The 25,467-nt window shown below is 25.7% G+C and overlaps 3 protein-coding genes across 3 annotated transcripts; 2 read left to right on the top strand and 1 right to left on the bottom strand.

Annotated features, from left to right (window-relative positions):
- Positions 1-5,669: 5,669 nt before the first annotated feature.
- On the top strand, positions 5,670-7,183 carry LOC135927366 (uncharacterized). The gene is made up of 2 exons (XM_065463333.1): positions 5,670-5,757; positions 6,803-7,183. The coding sequence occupies exons 1-2, from the start codon at positions 5,730-5,732 to the stop codon at positions 7,159-7,161; spliced, it is 387 nt and encodes a 128-aa protein (XP_065319405.1). The 5' UTR covers positions 5,670-5,729; the 3' UTR covers positions 7,162-7,183.
- A 7,205-nt stretch (positions 7,184-14,388) lies between these two features.
- On the top strand, positions 14,389-22,972 carry LOC135926174 (proteasome assembly chaperone 2-like). The gene is made up of 8 exons (XM_065461923.1): positions 14,389-14,460; positions 14,505-14,676; positions 14,714-14,772; positions 14,814-14,932; positions 14,976-15,124; positions 15,177-15,372; positions 16,104-16,212; positions 22,724-22,972. The coding sequence occupies exons 1-8, from the start codon at positions 14,404-14,406 to the stop codon at positions 22,841-22,843; spliced, it is 981 nt and encodes a 326-aa protein (XP_065317995.1). The 5' UTR covers positions 14,389-14,403; the 3' UTR covers positions 22,844-22,972.
- On the bottom strand, positions 22,958-24,332 carry LOC135926173 (uncharacterized). The gene is made up of 2 exons (XM_065461922.1): positions 23,376-24,332; positions 22,958-23,269 (listed from the first exon to the last, which is right to left on the bottom strand). Exons 1-2 carry the CDS (start codon positions 24,318-24,320, stop codon positions 23,048-23,050), a joined length of 1,167 nt encoding a protein of 388 aa, XP_065317994.1. The 5' UTR covers positions 24,321-24,332; the 3' UTR covers positions 22,958-23,047.
- Between the last annotated feature and the right edge of the window lie 1,135 nt (positions 24,333-25,467).

The raw sequence follows: 25,467 nt of genomic DNA, 5'->3' as shown, positions 1-25,467 counted from the left end.
TCTTCTTCAAAGGTTCAAAAAATCCCTCCACCCCTTTTAGTATTTTTAAGTAAAAATTCCTTGTTACGTTAATGGAGACCTTGAATTTATTTTTATTAACCTTAATAATAAAAAAAAAATTCGTCTAAACTGACAATCAATATGTTATAAGTTTTACATGATTTTTATTATCTTTTATGATATTTTTATAGAATATATTAGTAAATCAATCATTTCTCCAAAATTTATATTTTAAAATTTCTTGGAAAAAAAATAATCTTATTTTTTTGTTTTTGTTTGGGTATGTTTCGTTTTTTTGAAAAAAATCATTAATTTTTTATAAAACATAAATTCATCCTTAGCTTTCATAAAAATATTTTCAGATTGCTTTAACAACTAAATTTCTTATAATGAGATGAAATCTAAATCAATTTATCAATCATATAGTTATTGTAATGTGTCTAAATAACTAAGATATTTAAACAAGTTTTTTTAACCCTTGTTTATTTACTTAATAATTCAATCCAATTGGAAAATAGAAAAATTTTATATGATTTTTTTTTCTTCTAAATTTGAATGTGTAGGCGAAAATTAATCTAAAAAAATTCAATTAATTGTATCTTCTAGCTAGAAATTATTTTCTTCCTTTTTCAAAATGATGGCTTTTTGAATTTTTTTAAAACTCTTTCAAATATAATATGGTATAAAATTTATTTTTAAAAATGGTAAAAAAAGTTCTAAAATATTTATCAAATATTAGAATATCTGATTGTCATCGATAGTTGAATCTTCCCAAAAAGAAATAATCGGTCTCAGAGGAAAATGTTTATTTCATGGGTCAGTAAGAGAACATCTTACTTAATAATTTGCATTTTACAAGCGCTCTAAGTTGTATGAAATTATCTTGAAATATTTACGAATTTATGAGAATTTAAAGATTCTTTGTTAAAACTAATTTAGTCAAAAATTCAACCCTTTAAAACAATGAATATCAGTAAGTTGCCGGCTCTTAACCTCGGAACCATTATATATTATTTTACTCCTCTAATTATTATTGTCATTCTTTATCATAATACTTGAATTCACAACTGCATAAAATAGGATATGTTTCTTGAAAGTGAGATTATCTAGAATTGACAATAGATCCCTACTTTTTCTCCATATTGGGACTATAGAGCAATACCCCACCTATTTCAGTAGATTGGGAGTCAGATTCGAATATTTTATTTTAAAAACAAGTCCCAAAGTTAGATAAGAAAATAATGAAAATATTCGATTTTAAAAAAAAATAGTGCCAAAGGAAAATGTAAAAAATTATAAATGGTGCTAAAGAAGAAAAATAATATAAAATTTGGTGTTTTTTTATTAAAAGGAATATTCTAGCAAGACCGAGTTTTAGAATGCTGCCCAAGCTGGACCAATATATGTTCCACCGGATCGGACAGATACATGCAGGTAATTTAATCTAACCTAACAAAATTCTTTATAGTATCTGTATATATGTATTATATAAATCAGCTGTTTTATTTTGTAATCATTTAATTTTAAGACATGGATAGAGAGAAATTAGATATTCTGGAACAATTATGATTTTCTTAAGTATATGAAAATGATATATTTTGCATATTTTTTCCTGATAAATCGGGGTCTATTAATACCTCGGCATTAAAAAAATTTATATATTTTTTATTTTATAATTAAATGCAAATTTATATATAGTTTAGGTTAAATTGTGAGTTTTTTTAAAAAAACAACAAGTCAATCTATATAACAATTATGTCGTAACGTGATCATGTAATCCAAGAGAATTCGGAAAAGCTCAATTTTAAATAATTTACTCATATTTTGAATTACAAGCCTTGATTTGACTGAAAATCTTTCCTATGGATTTTGACAATTTTCGAATTAACTTTTATGCGTATTTTTTTTAAATATAAATTATGAAAAAAGAATAGTTTAATTACGGCAACGTTTTGTGAAATTTGTAGGGCAGGTCCTCTATACATTATTGGAAAATATGTCCAGTCAAATTTTTATTTGATGATCACCCAAAATTTACTTTTACAATTGTAGTTTTTCAAAAAAAAAACCTTATCGCTCAAGGTTTCATGTAAAATAGATATCAATTTTAACGGCTTTCATGGCACCCACCAAAGAAATTTTTTCTAAAAAAATAAATGACCAAAATCTTGGAAATTAAACGATTATTATTGAATGTAATATATTATTTATTACTACATTTTAGAATAATATTTTCTACAAAAAAAAATTCTTTCTTTCTTTTCAAATTTAAAAAAAAAATCATAAATTTACAAAAAAATATATATGAAATGAAAGAATGATAAAAGATCTATCGGCAATTCGTAGAAGAAATTTGGGAGATAAAAATAGAGCCGACCCTTGCAAAAATTATTCTTGCAAGCACAAACCAAATTCGGAGTGTTTGGTTGAAGATGGTAAACCCATTTGCAAATGTTTAAAAGGATTTATCAATGTAGGACACAGTTGTCAAGGTATGCATATTTTTATTTTCATATTATTTCGTTAAAAAAAATATATTAACAAAAGAGAGAGGTTTATAATCTAATTTTACAGGATAACTATTTTTCTTTAAAATTTAAAACTCCTAAGCTATTTAACAGTTGATCAAGTTTATAAAATCTTTTTAATGAAATGAACTTTTCATTTATTTCATTTTAACATTAATGCCGGAAAATTCACATTGACGCTAATATAAAATAGATTCTCATAAGTTTGGCCCTAATTTTTTATTTAGCCTTTTGTCTATATAGAAATAAGCGCATTGTCCCTATCAAACAGTATTTATATCTTTCTTTATACTTTTAAATGGTTTAGGAAAGTCTAGAGGGCTCTGGAAAGTTAGTGATTTAGCAAAAGATGTTTCGATGTCTTTTATTAATGAAAATTAAAATTATATATAGTTAATTTTTATCCTGAATTATATATTTAATAATATAGTTTTTGTTGTTGAAATCATCATATTTTTTCTTATCCCCTCATTTGCCTTCGCTCTTATTTTAGACGATCTGTGTATTAATTTTATAACCTTATTTATAATCATAATGTTATGTGTGCTTGGAATGAATTGTTCTAAGATGATTTTTTTTAAATTTAGATTTCTCGATCTTAAGAAATTGAAGAGATATATTAAAATCAAATCTCTATCTCTTTATATATCTATAATGTAATGTGATCCTTCTATTTTGTTTTATCATTTTAAAGTCTCCTAAATCCATATATGTTATATTGTTATCTATCTATATTCAATTTGTTATTATTATATTTAGTAAAATATTTTTATTAATTAACATTGTTACTGTCGATTTTCTCTGTTTCAAATAAATATCAGTCTTGCAGGCCCAGACCAAAGTTCAGACAGAGTATCCAGGTTAGTCGTTGAAATTTTGAAAAACTCGGCAAGCAGATTTTCTAAAAAAAATTCCAATTATATATTTAATACTTAGTTGGAATGTTAGAAAATCAATATAATAAGAAATATTTAATATATTCATCCAATATTCGTTAAAACAATTACAAAAAATAACCGCTAAAAATTATTCAAATGACTTAATTTTAGAACATCCGGACAAAACCGTACCACAAAATAATAAAACAAAATCCCTAGCGGGTCTAAAATTGACTTTCTAACAATATAAAATTCATAACAAAAACTTTTTAAGCAATATATTTGTAACTCTCAATTTTTTGTTTAATGATTTATACCATACAATTTCTCAGATGAAAACGAGTGCGATGGGGAGAATATATGTGAACAAATTTGCGTGAATAATATTGGGTCTTTCGAATGCAAATGTTATTGGAATTATAAGCTCGTAAATGGTGAAAGGTGCAAGGGTAAATGGATATTTTTTCCCATTTTTTACAATTAATTCTGTTTGTTCTTTATTCCTTGAGTATAATTTGTTTTTTTTCTCCTTATATTTCATTTTTACGCAAATAATATTTAACCTAATTGGGAAAAAAACTATAAATAGGGGATGGGCTAGTCCTGACATGGTTTCATTTGATTAAATTTTAAAAACAGTGATGTTTAGATTTTCAAATTTTGACTGATTATAAAAATATATTGAAAACCAAATTTATGATAAAATAAAGTAAGGTTTTGTTTAATATCACTTTAAAAAATTATAAATAGGGATTAATTATTGTATAAAAGTTAAACCCCATTTTTAATATTTGGGGAGGTTTCAGAGACAGCATATAAACACGTTTAAATATATTTTTAGAAGTTTAGGATTAGTAGAATCGGGCTCCTCAGGTCAGTGCCCTCTATCACTGGGAAGGTGGGGAGGGGAGAAGGGTATTATCGAATAGGTCATAATTTACGGTTTAAATTTTAGAATACGAATAACAAATGATTAGAAATCAAAATTGGATATAAACGAATAAAAGTAAAATTTGAAGGTAAGTTTTGAAAAATTTTTGAATTTTTTGTTGATTATGAAATCGTTTACAAATATTTGTAAATTTTTGTAAAAAATTAATGCCAGGATATTTATATTTTTTTCTGATACTAGCAGCCATTTTTTTAGGAATAAAATTTTCTGTCCTTTTTGAGAAATACGATTTGGCTATTTAAGCCAAAATATGAAATCGAGGCACGTGCAAATTCCATTAGGTTTAATTTTAGGTTCCCTGAATATGCATCCACTTTAATTTCTGAAACTAAACCACAGTTCTTACAATATATTTTATCCATTTTGGGGATATTCCCTCTCGTTCTGATGGCATAATCTTACAATTTATAAATGCTTGTCTTGATAAGGTTTTTAGGAATTATACGCAAGTAGCCACTATAGTAGACAAAAAATGTTATTTTATTTCAAAAATAGTTATTTTTATTTTATGAATTATTACAATGTTTGAATTTTCTCAATTTACAATAAAAAAATATATGAAAATTATTAATTTTAAGTAAAAAAAAAACCTGGCCCATACGAATAGCAATATATAAATTATTTTTGACTCATTTGAATATGAAAATTTTTAATATATATTTTTTTAAATAAATTTTGAAAATTCTCTCAGTGTTCAAAATATTCCATAATTTGTTATATATGTATTATATAGATGGAGTTAAAAGAATACAAATATTAATTTACATTATAGAAAATTTAATAAACCTATCAATTATACAAGCTTCAGCGATGATCCCACTCACCCCGAGTTTAGGGCATCTAGGTTCTAAAAACAATTTTTAATAAAATCAATTTAGAAAAGGGATTCTAATATTGTAAGATTTTGCCAATATATATTTATTGACAATTTGTTAATTCAAATACGATCAATATATCAGGATCTATAATGATCTTGATTGATAGACTAGTCCCCATCTCCCGTTAATTGATAAAACCTTTCAAAAGTCTTGTTTAAAAACCCCATGGGATTCGAAAAAGGGAAAGATTTTATTAATACTATTGCCATACAAAAAACTAGTTTTAACTTTCTCCTTAAATTCAAATAAAATCAAAGTCACGAACAATTTAATCTCGATGAAATTACCCATTCATTTTTTTTATTGATTGTGCTTTATTCAATTTTTTTAATATTCAACTAAAGTCATTTTTGATCCATCATTTTAGTCTTAAATTGTAAATTATATATTTATAACCTAAAATTTAGAAATTCCTTTTCTCGTATGTAGTATAGTAATTGTGGTGATTTTAGTTTTCGTATTTTTACCTTCGATTTGTTGGGTGTACTGGATTATGAAAAGGAAATCAGACAGACTTTTAGGTAAAAATCATTTTTTTATCTATTGTTAGAAAAAATTGTTTATTAATATTTTAAATACTAAGAAAATATTCTTTTTTTAATGTATAACCTGTTCCATATTAAAATAATGTTTGAGCACCATTAATTTAATTTAAATAGTTTTTTGTTAGAGTATTTTTTTTAAAAAAAAGGCTAAATCAAGATTTTGGTCAAACAAATTTAACCTGAGCCTTAAGATTTGGCGAAAATATAGCAGAAAGTGTTGGGCCTTCTTTTAGCAAAATCTTGAGAATTATGTATATTATTTGTTTCAAATGTTTATTTAGTCGCTTTTTAAAAATCGAATATAGTTTTTAACAACACTAGTTGTTAGTTTTTCTATTGTTTGATCAAAACCTTATCTAGTTTGTAAATTTTCCTTATACATCTAACTAAAGTATTAATAGGGATATGGAGTCATCATAATTAATGTTAAATTTGATAAATTTGTTTGAGTGTTAAATGTATATGAATTGTTATTATTTTTACAAAACCTTTTTAAATACTTTTGATTCATTAAATAATTCCTATTTCAGGATTACCTAAATAATTCCGTATCGATCGTTTCTATTATATGAAAATTCTCATTTAGATAAAGTTTTGTTGGACCATCTATTTCAACTAAATTTTTAAAAATCATGTTTCAGTATTTAATGTAGCATTTAAACAACTCGATTTAGGCAATTTTAATTAAGATTTTAACCAAAATAATATTACGCCAGCCTCAATTGGTTAATAGAGGTATAAACCCATCTACCATCTATGAGCAAAATCTCGGCTAGGTTAATATTTTTTCACTTAAATTCGCCGTTTTTAGAAATCGATTCCTTTAACAATAAGTTGAATATATGAGCGTAAATTTGGATACTAAAAAATTTGCAGAATATCTGAAGAATTTTTGTATATCTTGCTCTATAAAGGAGGCCCCATTCAAAAAAAATAGAGAATGGTTCTCAATCATATAATATTTTTTATTTATACATAAATTCTTTGACATTCATATTAATTATTATTCTTGTATCTTTAGCTTCCTTAAACGCCGCGACAAACGAAAGTACAAGATCATTGGAAAGTTCTTGCGATGATATAGTGTCTTTACAATATGACGATAAATTGTGCTCCAAAAAACGGGAGAAAGAATACATCATAGCCATTGGGAAGGATAGGTATCCTAATGATCCTAAAGCGAAGAAAAATGGAATTATAAAAATTTTTAAAGCTTTCGCCAAATCCCCAAAAAGCGATAAAATAGAATCCGATAATTCGGAATACACATGTGAAATGGTGACCGAGTTTCAGTATGAAAATTATCTTGATTGGAAGGATACGGATATTATTAAGGAAATTTTAAAAAGACCTAAGCATTCTTCAAGAAAGAAGAAATAGTTTTTTTTTAATTTTGTGATGATTTTTATGCTAAATAAACTATTTATATAAATTGTAAAAAAAAAATACAAATATCAAACAAAAACTTCTGGAAAATCTATATTTGATAATATTAGAAATAGGTTTATATAAATTTTATGCAAATCATCTGAACCACAACTTTATTAAATCTATAAAGCATTGGAATTAATAATAAATATTAAAAAATATATTTTTTCGAAATATGTGAGGCAGCATATTTATAATTTAAACAAGAATATTATTTTTTATTTCAATTTTGCGCAATTTAATTTTATCACAAATCTTCTTGATTTTCTATAATAACTAATAGTCCCCAAAAGGTTTGCAACTTATCTACTCCTTCACATTCACGTATTTGAACCATTTCTACGCCTGATTTCTTATTCCGCATGTCGTTCCACAATATCTCTCCACCTAATCCTGCATTCACGTGGCGAAATTTACAAAATTTTGTAAACTTCGCCGCGAATTCGCGCAGGTTAGGCAGGGCCGTCAACGTCTGTCTGTGAGTTTCAAACCGAAACCTTTCTATTGATATTTTTCATTTCTCTCGATATGTGTCTACTCCATATGATTTTATTTTCTCTAATTTTTTAACTTTGGAGCTGTCATTGATCATGTGGTGCAGTATGGTTTAATTTTGGCATATCAACCTTATTTCTTAAGATTCATCTTGCGATTTTTTTTCTATAACAAATAACGCCCCATGTCCCACTCTCCTAAACAAAACAAAGTTTATTTACTTGAGCCATCCTGCTGAATACTTGTCCTGATCTCCTTTGAACAACCTCCATTTTCTGTACAATCGAATCTATGGTTTAATTTGCTACTTTCGTAAAAGTGTTATTTTTTAGAACATTAATTCAATTAAAAACTCCCTTAATACAATGAATGCATTATTATGGTAGATTGTTTGGCATGAATATGAGTTTGCTGAGAATGTCTAATCCTCTAAAATTTACATTTAAAAGGATAGTATAAAGTTTTATTGGAAAAATAATGTCTATGATTGTATGGAATATATAAATTTTGTCGATGTTTAGCAATATCATTGTATTATAATAGGTCTATAATAAAAGTATTAATTTTTACAGCAATATATTTTGCCCTAGCTTATCTAAAATTTAGTATATAACTCCCCAATAGATTTTTCCAACCCCTAGCCTAACTCTCTTAAAGACCTACCCCCCCCCTCCCCCCCCCCCCAGAAAAATAAAAACTGGAAGCAAATTATTCCTATCCACCCTCCTATCCCGCTCATGTCTCTGCTGTGTGTACATAAAAAATTAGCTTATGCATAAACGCGTATGGGCATTAAAAAGATGATGAAAAGAGCCCATACCCGTTTTAAACGAAAATTTTATTTTATTTGTATGGGTTTGGAACAGCTAAATTTATTTTTACTGAATTGACGTATTTTTAAAACCAAAGTATAATGAGTATCATTTTAATAATTAAGTAAATATATATAAATTAGTACATTTTATTGGTTAGCATATTCTTAGATTGGTATACTTTAAAGAAAATGTTAGTTATAATGATAGAAAATTTTATTGGGATTCAGATAACGTTAGAATTTCCAATTATTTATATAATTAGTTTTTGTTTTTAATAGATTTTTTTATAGATTCTGTTGTTTAATTGAGTAATTGCTTCATGGTTAAATTAAAGCTGATCACATCTCTTGTAATTTTATACAATCAACGTGATCTATAATAATCGTATTTATTCCCTTTGTATTAGTTGAGCCATAGAATGCATCATATGCTTCCTTCTGTTCATGATTTATTAATATATGGCCAAGGACTCTTATACTCCGATGTTATGTTTATTGTTGTATGCGATGATTTTTTTAAAATGTTTTTTGTTTAATATGATTTTAAAATAAATGCATCCATTAAGTTGTTTGAGGCATATTTATAAAAGTTTGATTTTTTTGTGTTTTATTTATATCCCATGTATCGCTACCATATAATAGGATTGGTATAAGTGTAGAGCTATAATTTCTAATACGTGTTTTTAATCTATATTTAATTTTCTACCAGAACAAAATATTGTTACAATTATTTAAACATATGAATTATAACTTTTAAAATTTAGTTCAACCAATATCAATTTTCTTTAATATTATCATCATTATTTATCGATGAACCCAAAGTGGGTACAATGGATATTGAAAATGGGATGGATTATTGATTATTTTTAAAGTTGGATATAAAGAACTAGTTTTTTTGATAAGAGATTGTATTTGTAGTGGTATTTTTATGCTAAATAAAAGTAAAATTAACATAGCCAACATAACTTCCATAATCAAGTTTTTATTTAATCGGGCATGGGCTTTTTATACCTCTCCTATTATTTCTCATTGGATGGGCGTTTAAGTAAGTAGCTTTGCCTCTTGATGATAAAACAATAGTGATTATGCTAGAGAAAATGATACTATCATTCAGATATTCCCAATAGGTAGTGTATTTTACCATTTTTCTTAAATTAATGTTGATGAAAGATCTGCAGTAAATTTTATTATAATAATTTATTGATCAATAATACTATTTTATAGATAATACACGCATATCAGGGTTGCCATGTCTCCCCCCCATCAGCGGGAAAATCCCGCAATTTTTTAGTTTACACGCAGACGTCTCTCTAACGCAAAACTACCGCAATTGAAAATCTCCCGCAAAAATCTACCGCAATTTTTAAATTTCTCTCGCAATTTTTTTAAAAAGTATTTTAACTTTTTTAATATATAAATAATGATTATGAGAGACATTAATTGATTATTTTTATATTTTTAAAATAAATTTTAAATATTTATTCAAAAAACATGTCTAGTTTGTAAATTTCTTTCTATCCTGTTTTATTTTTATCCAATAATAAATCAACATCATTTCATTCATATAAGTCAGTACAGGGGAGTATATCAATATGATTGCAATACAAAAATATTCTCAAAAATAATAAATAATACAGATGCAACTACATTTGCGGAAATCGTATACATCTATCATGTAGTTCAACATTCACAGAGATATATCATCACAATGTGGGTCGAATCTTTTTCTTATGATATTTAACGACTCCAATATAAGTGCAAACCTTACTTGTGGCAGAACAAAAATGAGCAAGGCTATTACAAGTGTTTTAGTACCTGAATCCTAGAGGTCAATTCTAGATGATTTGAAAGATGGGCATCCATATGCAATAGATGCATTTAATAAGGGAAATATTAAAACATTTCCCTCGATCCTTCGCTCTTTCAACAAGAAAAAGAAAATTTCAATAAAACTGTTAAAATTGTTTCCTCGAATAGTGAAAAATTCAACGATGTAGCTAGCCACATAATGGTAAATATAGCTGATTCAGGGTAATGAGTTGCATATCAGCTTTCTGCGCTGATAATGCCTGTGAATTTTTGCAAAAATCATATTTACCGAATTGAAGCAGCACAATAATGAATTAATACTAATTGGCTGTATATGCCATATGCTACATAATTCTTGCAAAAGGCAATGAATGTACTATCTGTGGATGTCGAAATTATTGTGATGAAATGTTTTAACGAATTTAGTTCATCAACTAAAAGAGTTAATGAATTAAAAGAATTGGTGAAGTGGTCTGACTTGGAATAGTGTGAGTTGTTTGCGATATATACCAATCAGGTGGTTGTCATTAATACCTGCCATCGATAGAATTTTAAAATTTTACAAACCCTTAAAAAATACTTTTTAAATAAAGATTTTAAAAGCTGTCCTAAAATTTTTAAAAATTTTTTCGAGTATGAAATAGCAGAAGCTTATTTGGTTCATTTCACATGTAGGAAATCTACTTCATGCAGTTAATATTCAGTTGCAATCAGAATATTCTTTATTTAAAAAGATTCACAAAATCATGCTACAGCTCTGTTCATCTCTACAGTTAAAAATTAATAAATTTTATGGCGCTATTGCTAAAAATATTATATTAAATGTTCAAATAACACTCTAATTAATACATTTTTAAATGAAGCAATTTTTATTGACAATTTTATAATTTTTACAATCAAAATATGATTTTAATAATTCTATTTACAAATGTATAAATATTATGACCTTGGAACAGAAACCATTAATTGATGGTTTTTATAATTTAATAAATTAAAAAATTCTGAAAGACATTGATGCCTTGTTTGAGGAGATTGTATTTCTCTTTATTTTTTATGATTCGCCAAAATACTTAAAATTAGATGGTCTAAAAGCAGAGGAGAAATAGGTAGAATTTTTTCGTAATAATGATAAATCCCCATTTGGAAAAAATATGTGATTATGTCTTCTCCTTACCTCATTCTAATGCCTCATTTTAGCGCATTTTTAGCCTGATGAGGACTGCCTGGAAAAATGAGAGAAATCGGATTGCTATAACAACATTAGAGGCCGAGCTAATGGTTAAACAAATATATAATATGTCATGCCGGGAATTTTATAAATATCTCAATAACGACAAACATTTAGTTCTATTATTTAAATCTCAAATAAAATATAATTAAGTTTTAGCAATGGCGCCATAAAATTTATTGTCATTTTTTTACTGCAAAGATGAGCACATCTGTAGCATAATTTTGTGAATCTTTGTTAAGATTCTTCTGATTGCAACTACACATTAACAGCATGTAGTAGATTTCCTACATGTAAAATCATTCCTATATATACCTTTGCCATTCATTATTGAAAAAATTTTTAAAAATGTTAGGACAGCTTTTATAGTCTTTATTTAAGAAATATTTTTTTTAAGGTTTATAAAATTTTTAAATTCTATCGATGGCGGGTATTAGGAACATAACCAACATTGTGCTGACTCAATTCTGTAAATACAATCTGTTTTTACAAATTCACTAAGGCATTATCAGATCAGAAAGCTGACATGCAATTTATTGATAATCTCAAATCTGCTATATTTACCATTATATGGTTAGCTATGTCTTTGGATTTTTCACTATTTGAGGGGAAAAAATTTAATAGTTTTATTGAAAAGACCTTAATTTTGTTGAAATAGCTGAATATTTCCCTTATTATGCATAGAATTGCATATGTATGCCCATCTTTCAAATCGTCAAGAATTGACCTCCTGGATTTAGGTCCTAAAACATTGATGATAGCCTTGCTCATTTTTGTTCTACAAGTATAGTTTTCATAGAGTCGTTAAATATTATGGGAAAAAGATTCTACCAACATTGTGATGATAAGTATCTCTGTGAATGTTGCACTACAAGATTGATTAAAATTGCTGCAACTGTAGTTACATATGTATTATTTCTTATTTTTGGAGTACCTTATTATGTATTTAAACGTGATACGTGATAATTAAGCGCATATCCCTATAATATTATACACACACGGTAGATTTCCCATTGCGGCCGTTTTGCGGGACATTCACTTAAAATTTATTTTAATTGTAAAATTAAAATCGTTTTTTTATAAAATTTTATCTTGTTTACATTCTTTTATAAAAGATCGTTGGTTTTTTTATAAATTAATATATTCTAATAAATCAAGACGTATTTTATTTTGAAAAATAGTTACCAACTTTGTATTTATATAAACTAATTATAAAAATAATAAGCGGATAATTAAGTCAATTAAAAATCCCAAATTTTTTTTTAGCAATTTTTATATTTCTACCGTAATTTTCATATTTCTCCCGCATAATATGAAATTTCTCCCGCAATTTGAAAATTTTGACCTGGCAACCCTGCTCAGAAGTACAAAATTTGCTATCTGGTCATCCTATATTTTAAAAATATGTATATAATTAATTTAGAAACTTTACCCTGCTATTTTACAAATAAGGTAGAATGTTGATTGTGAATATAGCAAGATTTTTAACATCAATAAAAGGTTCATTCATATAATGTGATAATAAACAAGCTAAGAATTGTAAATAATATTTTCATATGAGGAGTATTAAATATTTACGATATACCACTTATGGATGCATTTTTAACTCAAATTAGAGAACGCTTATAGAATCGTCATCTGCTGCTCAATGTGAGCATCTCGGATGAGATTAGAAATAAAATTCTATTTCTATACATTTTATTTGCAAGATATAGTAGCCAGATAATGGAAGTAATTTGAATTTAAATATTGGTATGGTATGCAAGATTAATAAGGATGGACATTAAGCCTTAGAATGCATTAAGTGCACTCAATGTTTGTAAACATTATTAATAAACTTTTCTAAACATTACAAAATTATTTCAAATTTTTGCATGCCTCTTTATTATGACATGTACTAATGAAAGAATTTTCTCAAATTTACCAAGGTTAAAAACATATTTGCGAAATACTACCTAGCAAAATAAATAAATGACTTAACGCTCATAAATATTCATCTGAAACAAATAATTCATTATCAAAATCTAAAAGAAAATTAGATATAACATTATAAATTATTATCACTTTTTATATTAGTGTATATAATGTAATTTATTATGTTTTATATAAACTAATAAATATATCTCCTACATGCTCCAGACTTATTTTTTGATATAATCTCTAACAGTTTCGTATATTTTAATAAAGATTATTGTCATGGCTGTGATTGTTAATTGACATTTTACATAACAATGTATATAATTATTTATAAAATAAGTACAGCGATGACGATTATATTTTTTTTTATTAAAATTAACCTCTATTTTGTAAAAATATTTTATAACTATATATAGACTAAGGAAACCCGGCCAAAGCCCTACCCCCGAAATAAAGTCTGAGAGCGAAGCCGACAAAAATTTATTAAACCCCCCCCCCCCATCTTAGGAAAATCTTGGCTACGCCTATGGAGATTATTGTCCTTAAGGTTATTACATGAAACAAAGGCTTAAATCGAGAATATAGATATAATCACAAATAAAAATCTGATAATTCTGATTAATTTGACTTTGCAAACCCTTGAATATTTGCCTCTTTGTCAAACAATTTTTCAATTATATTATTTATTTGCACTAATAATCAAAATTTTTTGTTAATAAAAAAAATTTCGAAAGGCGCCAGTTTTTTTATATAATCTTGAAGCCTAATGAATTCTTTATCCAAATATTTAACTGACTAGTTCCCTCCTGACAAAGGCTTTATGCTGGCTTGATAATGTTTTGGTTCGAAAGTAAACGGCCGCTAATTCAAAATTAATAATTTTTCAATATAGTTCTATTTATCAACCAAGTTACAATGTAACCATTTATTCATGTTCGTTCCAATTGGAAAGTCAAAACATAATTGGGAAGATTATTCCTTGTTATTTGTATAAATAACTTACAATTGAAATATTTTAATAACTATTTTTAGCCATCAATATGTGTTGGGAATGTGGGCCAATTGACTATTGATTTAATCATATATTCATTAAAAGCAGTGAAAATTGGCTATTTCTATCATGACAGTTTGCTTGCATTAGTTGGAAATGATCCATATTCTGAATACAATGAACATGCAGGAAAATTAATGTTAAGCTCTGAAAGTGATTTTAATTATATATAATACTAATTGATGAACAGTTTATGAAGATAAAATCAACAAATATATTATAATTCAACAAAGATCCCCATTTTCTAAGGTAAAAAGTTGTTATTACTTTTATTGATTAAATGTATTTAGGGTAGAAGAGGCACTTTTAGAAAATTTTTAATATCATGGATAAAGCAATACAAATTTAGCAAAATTATAAATCTTTCAGCTACATTTTCCTATATAAGAAATGATCAACAATTGAAAAGGTATAAAAATTTGACAAATAGAAATTTTTATTATCTATTTCAGCATCCCTTTAAGATTTTTATGTTCATCTCAGATTGAAGATAAATATTATAGATATTTGACTGACAATTTAAAATGGATACACCTAGAAGAAAGTGATAATAATGATACACAGGTAAGTGAACAAGGCATAAAGACACCAGATAAACAAAGTATAGGAACTAATTTCATATTTATTATAATTATATATAACAATATTTTAAGATATTATGAGGGAAGAAATTATAAATGATGGTTTTGAAGATTTATCAATAGATACTAATCAACAAAAATTATTTACTAATTTAGTGAAATCAATTGATCTTTCCAACAATAAATCTGATAATGATTTTGTTGCATTAACAACGATCAAATATACAATACAGGGAGGTGGCATATCTCAAAAATTATTTCAAGACTGGTAAAAATTAATTTTAATTGACTTAGAATTGGATTTTATATTAGAGGTTAGCTTTGCCCAAAACAGCCTATAGAAATTTTTGAAAAGGATAATTTTATACAAGTTAATTGGCCTGGTCTATGTTAATTTTTTATAATGAAAGGAGACATAAATATGCCTAATTATGTTAAAAAATTGGCAAAATTCTGGTAGACCTTAAAAATATTTTAATCTTTTTGCTTAATCTGTGCCTATTAAGGACTTGCAAATTTTTAACCTGCCTACAATCTAACAGAGAAAAAAATTTAGACTTACTTAGGCCCAACCAAACTTTTAAAAAGTTATAGGGAAGAGAAATCTCAAACTTAAAGTATTTATTTTATTTGCTAATGCATTAAATTTAAATATTCAGCAATAACGTTAATAATTTAGATGATTATCTATTTTATTCTACCCATTTATTTCAAAATATCATATGAAAATGAAATAGTCAATATTTCTTCCTTCTAATTTTTCATAAAACTTTTCTTATTTTTATTAAATTAATTTTATAATTGTGATATTCAACTAAAGATATATTTTTTGGGTCAGTCAAAGGCCAGATCAATATTTTATTCATGATTTTACTGTAGGTTGGGCCGATTTTCCAGCTCTGCAATCTAACCTCTATTAAGCATATCACTTTTTTATTAACATAAAAAATATAGTGTACATGAGCATTTATACCTAATGTTTAAATTTTTGGTTATTAGCTGCAAAGAAGATATACCTATATTAATACTCTTGAAATTTTGTGATGAGGGTGACAATACAGATGATGCAATACAGTTGGCCAATTATTTTAATCAGCTGGCTAATTTGGTAATTTTTATCTATTTAATTTTTGAATACATTACCTATATTGGTATTAGATCAGGTCAATATTAAACTTTTTTTTAAAAAATATAGAATTAGCCAATATTTTTTAAAAATTAAACCAACACCGATATTTGATTTCATTAAAAAAGAAACTTATAGTAAATAAATAAATTTGAGGCTCTTATCATTATAAATAAAAATATCCAATATTATAATCTTAATTTTTAATAATTATTTTAACATTATTTTATTAATTAATATTAATTTTACTTCTATTTTTTAAAGATTAATTTATTTACATAACATTAATAAATATATATATATAAGGTGTTAGCATAAAAATTTATGCCTATTTCTATTAAGGCTAAAATAGATAAGTGAAAATTCTCATTAATATGGAAATGTATATATTATTCTTCTAAGAGCTATAACTTTATAAAATAAGACATTATTTACTTACCTAAAAATTTATTTACAGATAAGACATTTTTTTAGAATTTTAAGAGTGGGATAAGTTATTTTATTAAAAAATTTATATTCTTATATTCATTATTCTTCATATTATATAAAACAATGCCAAAAAATTAATGTATCTATTCATTTGGGATAGACATCAGATCGTATTGGTTAAAAAATTGTCAATCAGTGCACCTCTATTCTCAACCCATTTCCTTAAATTCTGATAAAAATAATATAAATATTATGGGTTTAAAAATGAAATTACATTCGCTTTTAAATTATCTGAGATATTTGGGGGTAACAGTGAAAAATTAGTCATTTTTTTTATCTCTTTTGGGTATTAAATAAGTTGTTTTTATTAAAAACTAAATAATTTGAATATTAAATTATATATTTATCATATATGTGCGACACAAAACTTATGTTATTCCTTGCCAATATTAGTCCACTTTAGTATTTGCAGAGGTCTGGTCTTTTATTCTAAGACAGGACTGGATCGTCGGACCGTTAAGTCTGGTGAAACCAGACCATCAGCCCAGTTCGGTCATGTCCCATCGAATTTAAGCTAAGCATGATAACAGTTAACATTTCTATATACGGATTTCATCAAGGCGATTAGAAAGGGCTGTGCCGAATTACATATTTTTCACCGATCCGATATATATATTGATTTTTCATCACCCCCCTTTGAAACGAATGTAATTAAGAAATTAATATTTTTTATGCAAAAAATCGAATTATGCATTTAATTTAATTTTTTTTATTTCTACAATAATTTTAAAAAAGTTTACCGATATTGGTAGTATTAAATGATTTTTTCATTATTCCTCCCCCTGAAATTAGAATTCCGCAGATAACGCATTTTGCGAAATTATCTTTGTCTTTTGTTAAATATTACCATAATTCAGATACCATATTTAAAAAAATATATTTATTTAAAGTATAAATAATAAAATTGGCTTTACTATCTAAAAAATTTAAAATAAATAAAACTTTGGGTGTTCCTTTCTATTTTTATAAAAAAATTTTTTAAAATACTATAAATCTATTTTAAAAAATAAATAACATTTAAGGGGTTGTGTATTTGCATTGTTTAAAAAAATTTATTTAGAAAATATTATTAATGTAAAATAAATATACATAAAATAACAAAAAAAAGTAAAGTAAAAAGATCGGATCGGGTTTTTACAGATATTGGCCCGATCTGATATTTTGGGAAACGCTAAATATCGGTGCCGATCCGATCCGATATTTAATATCGGCATCGGCACAGCCCTATTAGAAATACATTTTTTAATCTTTATCATAATCGGGTAAAGGCCAAGAAGGATTTGACACTAGGCTACCTAACAAAACTAGCTTGCTCTCATAAACATAATTAATGTGATACCTTATCAATTATATTAAATACATAATAAATTTATGATAAAATACAAAAAAAACCTATGGATTCCAAAACAAAATATATTTTAAATTTAAAAAATAAAATTATCTAAATAAATTAAATCTTCATTCCCTTATCTTAATTGATAAAAATGAAAGAGAACAAGAAATTTAATATTATAATAGTAAAAATTAAAGGAAACAACTTGCAATTAGAGAGTATTGGAAAACGAGATTTATATTTATCTTGGAAAGAAATTATATAACTTAATTTTTAATTCCACAATTTATTTTATTTTCTCTTAAACAAAAAAAACATGATTATCATAATATATATATTTTTCACCCCACATCTATTATTTTATATAAATATAATAATTCACATTATACAACATGCCCCCTTTCCTTTAGACGAAATCCGGGGTAACATAAGACAATTTACAATCATCACAATTAATGCTGTCTATTGGTACCAGTTATCAGACGTTTGTGTTTGATCTTTTTCTTGTTTTTGTTGAATTATTGGATGTATGTGTTTAATTTCTCGTTGTTGTTTCTGGTTATCGTACGCATAAATTTGGGGTTTTCGTTGGGTATCATAAACATGATTTTTGTTGTATAATATTTTTAATTTATTATGTATTTTTCTTAAATACTGCATAATATACATATTTTTAACTTATTAATTCTGATTAAATACATTTTATCTTTCTCTTCTCCTTTTTATCCAATTTTAGATTTTTTTTATATATATACTCATTAATTTTATAATTTTTTAATCATTAATATTTTCTTCGATTAACATTTCTTGTTTTTTCTATCTTGATACAGTTGTGCTTTTATTCTTTTCGATTATTAAATTCTTTTCGATTCACAAACTTCTTCCCGCTCTATAATTAATATCGTCTTTCTACAGTACGGAATACCCTCGAAATATATCACTGGTCTTTCCATTCCCCCTAACCAATGTAACAGAGCTCACACTACTTTGTTAGACTTATGTTGGTCTCCGCATATTCGCAATTCTTATCTAATTATTTCACTTTTTCCATTTTTATGACCTAAATATGTATTTTTATTTTTTGTGACCCCCATGACGCTTTTCTCGCGACTGGCTCGTATTCCCTTATTTTCAATTCTTTTACTTCCTCCAGCGGATTATGTTGCTCAGCAGTTATGGTCTACATAATAAAATACTACTTCTAACCCTTGAAAGACTGCAGCTATTATACGCCTAAAAATAGGTGCTGAAAATCCAAACGGTAACGGCAAACACGAATAATCAATTTTAGAAAAATATTTTGTTTCTTTTAAGTTTGCCAAAATTTCTTCAATTCATGTGTATTTTCCCTCTACCACCCACGGATTATGAGCTACTCTAAAATGCGCGCAAATTCTCAATTTTCCATTGGCTTTCCTTACCGGAACCAATTGGGTTGTTCATTCACTATACACCATAACAAATGATCTTATCGCGCACCCAGTTATCTAGTTATTTTCCATTTCTGCTCTCCATTTAAATGGCATTCCACAATTTTTTGGTATATTTATATATCCCACTTATTCGTCTAAAATTTTTGCATACTTATCTTTCATTTTACTTTTTTCCAAATCCTGGTTTTTGTTTTTTATTTCTCACATTCTTTTCCACTATTTTTTTTCTAACCAATTTCGCCGGGAAATTTTATGACTCAAGGTTGCCCCTAACAATTTAATATTTTTTTATATTCGGTTTCATAATATTGATTTCCAGCTCTGATCTCCCTATCATATTTCACTTGCTAAAACCTTATCTTCACTATTAATCTCAACGCTCTAGGATTTTATCAATTTCTTTGACTTGATTTAACTTATTTTCTTTACAATTATTATTCAAGATTTTAGGTGATTCTTGATTTGTCTCAAAATTTATGATCTTTATTTATCCGGAATTTCCGAAATATTGCTTACTATATTTCCAATTATAATACTTCCTGGAACTCTATTTTTAATAGTTTCTTGTTTTTTATTGAAAAATATCTAATTTTGTCCTTACAATATTCCAGAAATTATTATCTGGTCTAATTTTTAGTATCCAATTCTATCCCATAATTGTATTAATTTTTTCTTCCATCATACAGAAATACAAAAAGTGTATTGCCTCTTTTAGCACTGGTAAATTTACCCTTAATATCGCAATTTCAAACCTATTCAATTGTTTTACCGTTATTTTATCTTATATATTTATTTGGCCACAATTTATAAAATTCCTCATACGCCATAACTGATATAGTAGGTCCTATATCGGTTTGAATACTGTCACGACACCATTATTGAAAACCTTATTAAAATTATTATTTAAAACCCTATCAAAATTATTATTGAAAACCCTATCAAAATTATTATTGAAAACTTTAACAAAATTATTATCGATAACTTTTATTTTTAAAAATTACAATACAAAAAAATTAATGATTATAATCAGGACGTAACAAAGGCATTTGTGCGTTCTAGTTCCGGTCAAGTTAAATTGTTCCGTTACACATTCGGAACGTTACTAGGAAAATATCTAAATATATTTTTTTTAAATCTACACATTTTAATAAATCATTAAATGAATCAATTATTACATCGAAGCACTAATATATTTTCTAAAATTTATTATTTACTGATTCTTTGGTTGTTAATATAAATTTGAGTGCCGAAAAACAACGTTCAACACTTATCTGGCTACAAGGATGCTAATACGATCTGGGCCAATTCATACAGGAGAGAATTTTTATTTTATTGGATTCCCAGTATTCCAAATTTTTTAATTTATCTAGACAATCCGCTCGAAATTTTTTTTTAGTCGATATAATATCATCCTTTAGTAAGTTTTGCTATGTTTTTCTATTTAATCCTTGGACTTAAGAAACATTCTTCATCATATTCTTGTCCTTCAGAAGATTTATCCGAATTACTTAATACATTTAAATCTTCATCCTTAAAATTTTTAATATGTTCACATGTCGCCAATAGATGATTTATAACTATAATATTTTCCTATTCATTCAAAAGAAATTTAAATAAGGATATAGATATATGGCAGTAATTAATTCATCAGAATTTTTTCCCTTTTGTTGCAAGCTGAAATCAAGTCTTTGGATAACAGGTAATTAATTTTTTGAAGCCTTATTTTACATTTGGTCCATTGACCTATAAAATCACCTGGAAAGTTTTATCTTTTTGGAACATTAAGCTTGTTTCCTTTAACAACTCTAATGAGGCCACCATTTTACTATAGTTTTTCATTCTTCATTGGAAGAGAAAATTCGAGGGTGTACCATTAAAACGAACTTAATATATGCACCTGATTATAGAAGAGATAATAAATTTATATAAAATTTTAGAAACGTTCTGGGACTGTTCCACTTCCGTTCAATAAATTTATTAAAGTTTCATTCCATGTCCCTGATTATAATATGTTTTTTATGGCGATAGTATAATTTGTTTTTTTACACAACTTTGCATGATAAAAATAATAATTAACAAATAAATACATACATAACAGAGACTAGTAGAATACAGCAGTAATTTCAGCTTAAATATCCTTTTAAATACTTAGTAGTTTAATGGTCTATTATTATTTTAAATATTGATAAATGATATATTATAAAGTGTTAGGTATTAAACTAATCATGTTTTACATATACATCAATTAAAAAGTAAATTATAGTGAACTTGTATCTGCTTTTAATCAATCTTTGATTGGATTAGAACTAAGTATAAGATGGTTATTCAGATGGAACTGGGTGCAATTTTTATTTTATATATGATAAAATAATTTGAAAAAAGTTGCCTTTCTATGCTTTTATTCTTTCTTAGATTTATAATTTTTTAAATAATTACGATTACTTTTTATTCTTTCTATTAAAAATGAACATTTTTATTATATCTATAATCTGAATGACAATCTAAAAAAAAGAAACTAAGTACAATCTGAAAAAATATAAAAATCTCAAATAATATTTTTATCTTTATAATAATTTATGGGGAAAAAATCAATATCACAATCTTAATTTGTAAATTTTGAGGTAAAAAGAATAACACTTTATAATATTTTTTTTAAATATAAAAATTTTGAATTAAAATATGGTGTTGTTAAACCACTTTTGATCTGAGCCCATTTTTAAAAATGGTTAACTCAATATTTTATTTTGAAAATTTTACACTAGCCTGAAGATTTTGCTCATAGGTGGTGCTGCAAAGGTTTGGACATTTATTAGCTAATATCTCAGGCATAGTCAACATTTTGCTTGCTAAAATATAGTTAACCATTTTTTAAATTGGCTCAAAATGGACCATTTCTACAAGATATGATTAAATTATTTTTTATGTTACCTTAGTAATCTTATATATAAGATAATGATGGTGTTGGCAAAAAAAATAGTATCAGTGAATCCCATATTTATTATTAAGTCAATTATTGCATAAAAATCACTAAATATTTTCTCAAGAAAAATTTTAAAATTTTGAGGAAAATTTAATCAAAATTGTGTGAACAGGTCTTTTTAAAATATTCATTTTCTAATAAAGATTTTTTACTTTGAGGAGTTGTGAAAACCCTGTTTAAACTAATAAACATTTTATAATTTTTTTTATTTGCAGAATTTCATATTAAAAATCATTATTTACATAATATCGAAACTAGAAATTTCCATCAAATGACATATGTTATCAAAATCTAACCAACAAGGGACATATCTGGGCTATTCCACCTTCATGGAAGCTATTTTTTGGCAATACAAATCCTCCAAATTTTATTTATTGATTTTATTTGCAATTTTTTTTTAAATTCAGTATAATTATTATGTTCATAATTTATATATGTTGTAAATTAAACTATAATATACAGCAATCGAAGAGGTCAAATATATTTGAGATATTTCAAAAAATAAATTTATGATCAATCATGTGTATTGTCTATATTTTATTTTTATGTAAAGCTTTTACTTAATGAGAAAAATGCTATGATTTATTTGAGATATACATTCCAAGATTTTCTGATATCTAAAATTTTATCTAAATCCTTTGTATAATCATCATTTTTTTGCTCTTTGAGATTTGATAAAATTTGATTTGTTATAACATTTATTGCAATATGGGTTGAGCTTCTGCTATTACTCAACAATTTTTTATCAGGTTTGGTCTTTTTTGGCAACTTTATCTGACACTTTACATTGGTGGTTTTGTTTATCTAAAGATTATAAACTTTATAAGATCATTTCAAAGATAACAAGGTCTTAAAAAACTAAATATAAAAGAAAGCATTTTATTATAATTCAAATAATTAATATAGAAACCTTGTGTTTTCTTAATTCTAATATCTTTTGCTTCTCGAGTTGAAATCCATTAAGTTTATTTGTTAGTTCATTGTCAATATCATTCATTTTTTGCTGATTAACACAGAAACCCTGACTATATTCACATGTTCCATTAATTTTTTTATACCTTAAACATTTTAATTCATTAATTTTTCCTATTACATCTTTCAAATATTGGATATCTTTACATTTATTTTTAATGACATTTAAGACAAAATTTGTTTCATGTTTTAATATTTTATTTTCAATTTTATTTTGGTAATCTTCTTGCTTTTTCACCAACTCTTTATCAATTAATTTGTGGAGATTATTGGTTTTTTCAATTTTCAAATTATCTAGCTTTTCAAAATCTGGTAAAATGTTCATCTTCTTATTTTTTAATCTATTTCTTTTGTTTTTTCTCATCAATAACTTTATTTTAATCCTTTTTAATGTAGATTTATCTGTTATGATTTTGATAACATCTTCACATTCATTCTTTTGGGCATTAAAATTTTGCTCAATTTCTTTGCATAGCTCAAAATTGTTCTCATATGATTTCAATAAGGATTTAGTATTTAATGATCTATTTAAATCTTCAATTTGAAGCAATATATTGTTTAACTTTTGTATACTTTTTTTATATTCAGATATACTAAGATTATTTTCCCTAGTCATTGGTAACACATTTGACTCTTGTCTATCATGCCATTTTTCAAGCCAAATTTTAATTTCATCTATACCTTGTAGAGAAGAATTTAATGAGGGTTGATTTTGACATGAAACTTCTTGCAGGAAGGAAAAATGGAAGGGAGGTGGAAATAAATATGGTTGATAAGGTATATAATTAGAATTAAATGAATTATTCTGAGGCAGTATATTTGGTGAAATTAATGGTTGTGCTTGGTTAATAAAAAGAGGTAATTGATAATAGTGTGGATTCATAATTTTTTCCTCTAGATTTATATATCATATGCAATAAATGTATGAATGCTATTGTTGCTTTCTAGATCTCGAAACATTAATAATAGGTACTTCAGGCAATCATCATCAATGCAAAATTATAATCAAGTTTAAAAGTATTTTGATTTTCTTTTCTAAGATATACTTTTTAAAAATCTTCTGTTTAAATTATTTATGATTGGTTTAATTTAGAATTTATAATAATCAAGTTAAGATTTCTAAACTGATGAATATTAATAATTATTAAGATTTTATGGATATGGGGATGGACAGAGGTATTAAAGATCGAATCAAAAGAACGCCAATCCTGGATTCGATCCTAAATTTGTAAATTTTTCCGGATTTATGTTACTGACTTAAATTGAGGATCGTGATCGAGATCATTTTTTTTATATTCGATCCCGATCCTTTTAAAAATTAATTTTATACTTAAAAAGCAATAATTAAAATAAAAATATAATTTTTTTAAAGAAATATCTATTTACATCATATTTTATCAACTTCCATTCCACCGTATTTTATATTTCAACATCAACTTCCATTCCACCATAATTTATATTTCAACAATTTCCTAAATTTTATCTAGAACTCGATTTAGAGCCTACAAGTTTTATTTATTTAATTATGTTATATATAATATAAATAAATTAGGGGTTTAATAATGACCTCCATTATAGAGAAGGTAATATATCTGCTAATGATGTGACAGCAGATATAAGTGATAATGAGAATCTTTTACTATTTCATAATTTACGTAAGTATTTTACTTTATGTGAAATAGATGGAAGTAACTATACTATGATCAGTGCAAAATGCTCTTTATGTAAGAACAAAATATCTTCTTCAAAGATTAGTAGTTTAAACCTCAAAAGGCATTTAGAAGTACTTCTTTTTAAAATACAGTTTTCATTAAAAAAATATTTATTGATGTGTTAATAATGGCTAAGTTTTGCAGATACTTGATTTATATAAACGAACACTTATTTATTAATAAATAAATTATCATTTCTTACTATAGATTTCCTTTATTGTATGAAGACAGTAACATTGGCAGCAATATTTCACTCAAAATTTAAGTTAAATTAGCCTTATAATTGCCATAAAATCTGTTGGTAAAAAAAAGATTAAT

Source organism: Gordionus sp. m RMFG-2023, chromosome 3 (genome assembly GCF_954871325.1).
Source record: "Gordionus sp. m RMFG-2023 chromosome 3, tfGorSpeb1-WG-v2, whole genome shotgun sequence".
In the NCBI taxonomy this organism is placed as follows: domain Eukaryota; kingdom Metazoa; phylum Nematomorpha; class Gordioida; order Chordodea; family Parachordodidae; genus Gordionus; species Gordionus sp. m RMFG-2023.
This window is presented reverse-complemented; position numbering and strand designations above follow the sequence as displayed.

What these genes read in the sequence shown, in the direction of transcription:
- LOC135926174 (XM_065461923.1), top strand. Translation starts at nt 14,404, where the DNA reads ATGTTCGTTCCAATTGGAAAGTCAAAACATAATTGGGAAGATTATTCC. An exon ending in AAGATTATTCCTTGTTATTT is followed by an intron (nt 14,461 to 14,504) that starts GTATAAATAACT and finishes AACTATTTTTAG; the next exon opens with CCATCAATATGTGTTGGGAA. An exon ending in ATTAATGTTAAGCTCTGAAA is followed by an intron (nt 14,677 to 14,713) that starts GTGATTTTAATT and finishes ATTGATGAACAG; the next exon opens with TTTATGAAGATAAAATCAAC.
- LOC135927366 (XM_065463333.1), top strand. Translation starts at nt 5,730, where the DNA reads ATGAAAAGGAAATCAGACAGACTTTTAG. An exon ending in GAAATCAGACAGACTTTTAG is followed by an intron (nt 5,758 to 6,802) that starts GTAAAAATCATT and finishes TTGTATCTTTAG; the next exon opens with CTTCCTTAAACGCCGCGACA.
- LOC135926173 (XM_065461922.1), bottom strand. Translation starts at nt 24,320, where the DNA reads ATGAATCCACACTATTATCAATTACCTCTTTTTATTAACCAAGCACAA. An exon ending in TAGAATTAAGAAAACACAAG is followed by an intron (nt 23,270 to 23,375) that starts GTTTCTATATTA and finishes TATAATCTTTAG; the next exon opens with ATAAACAAAACCACCAATGT.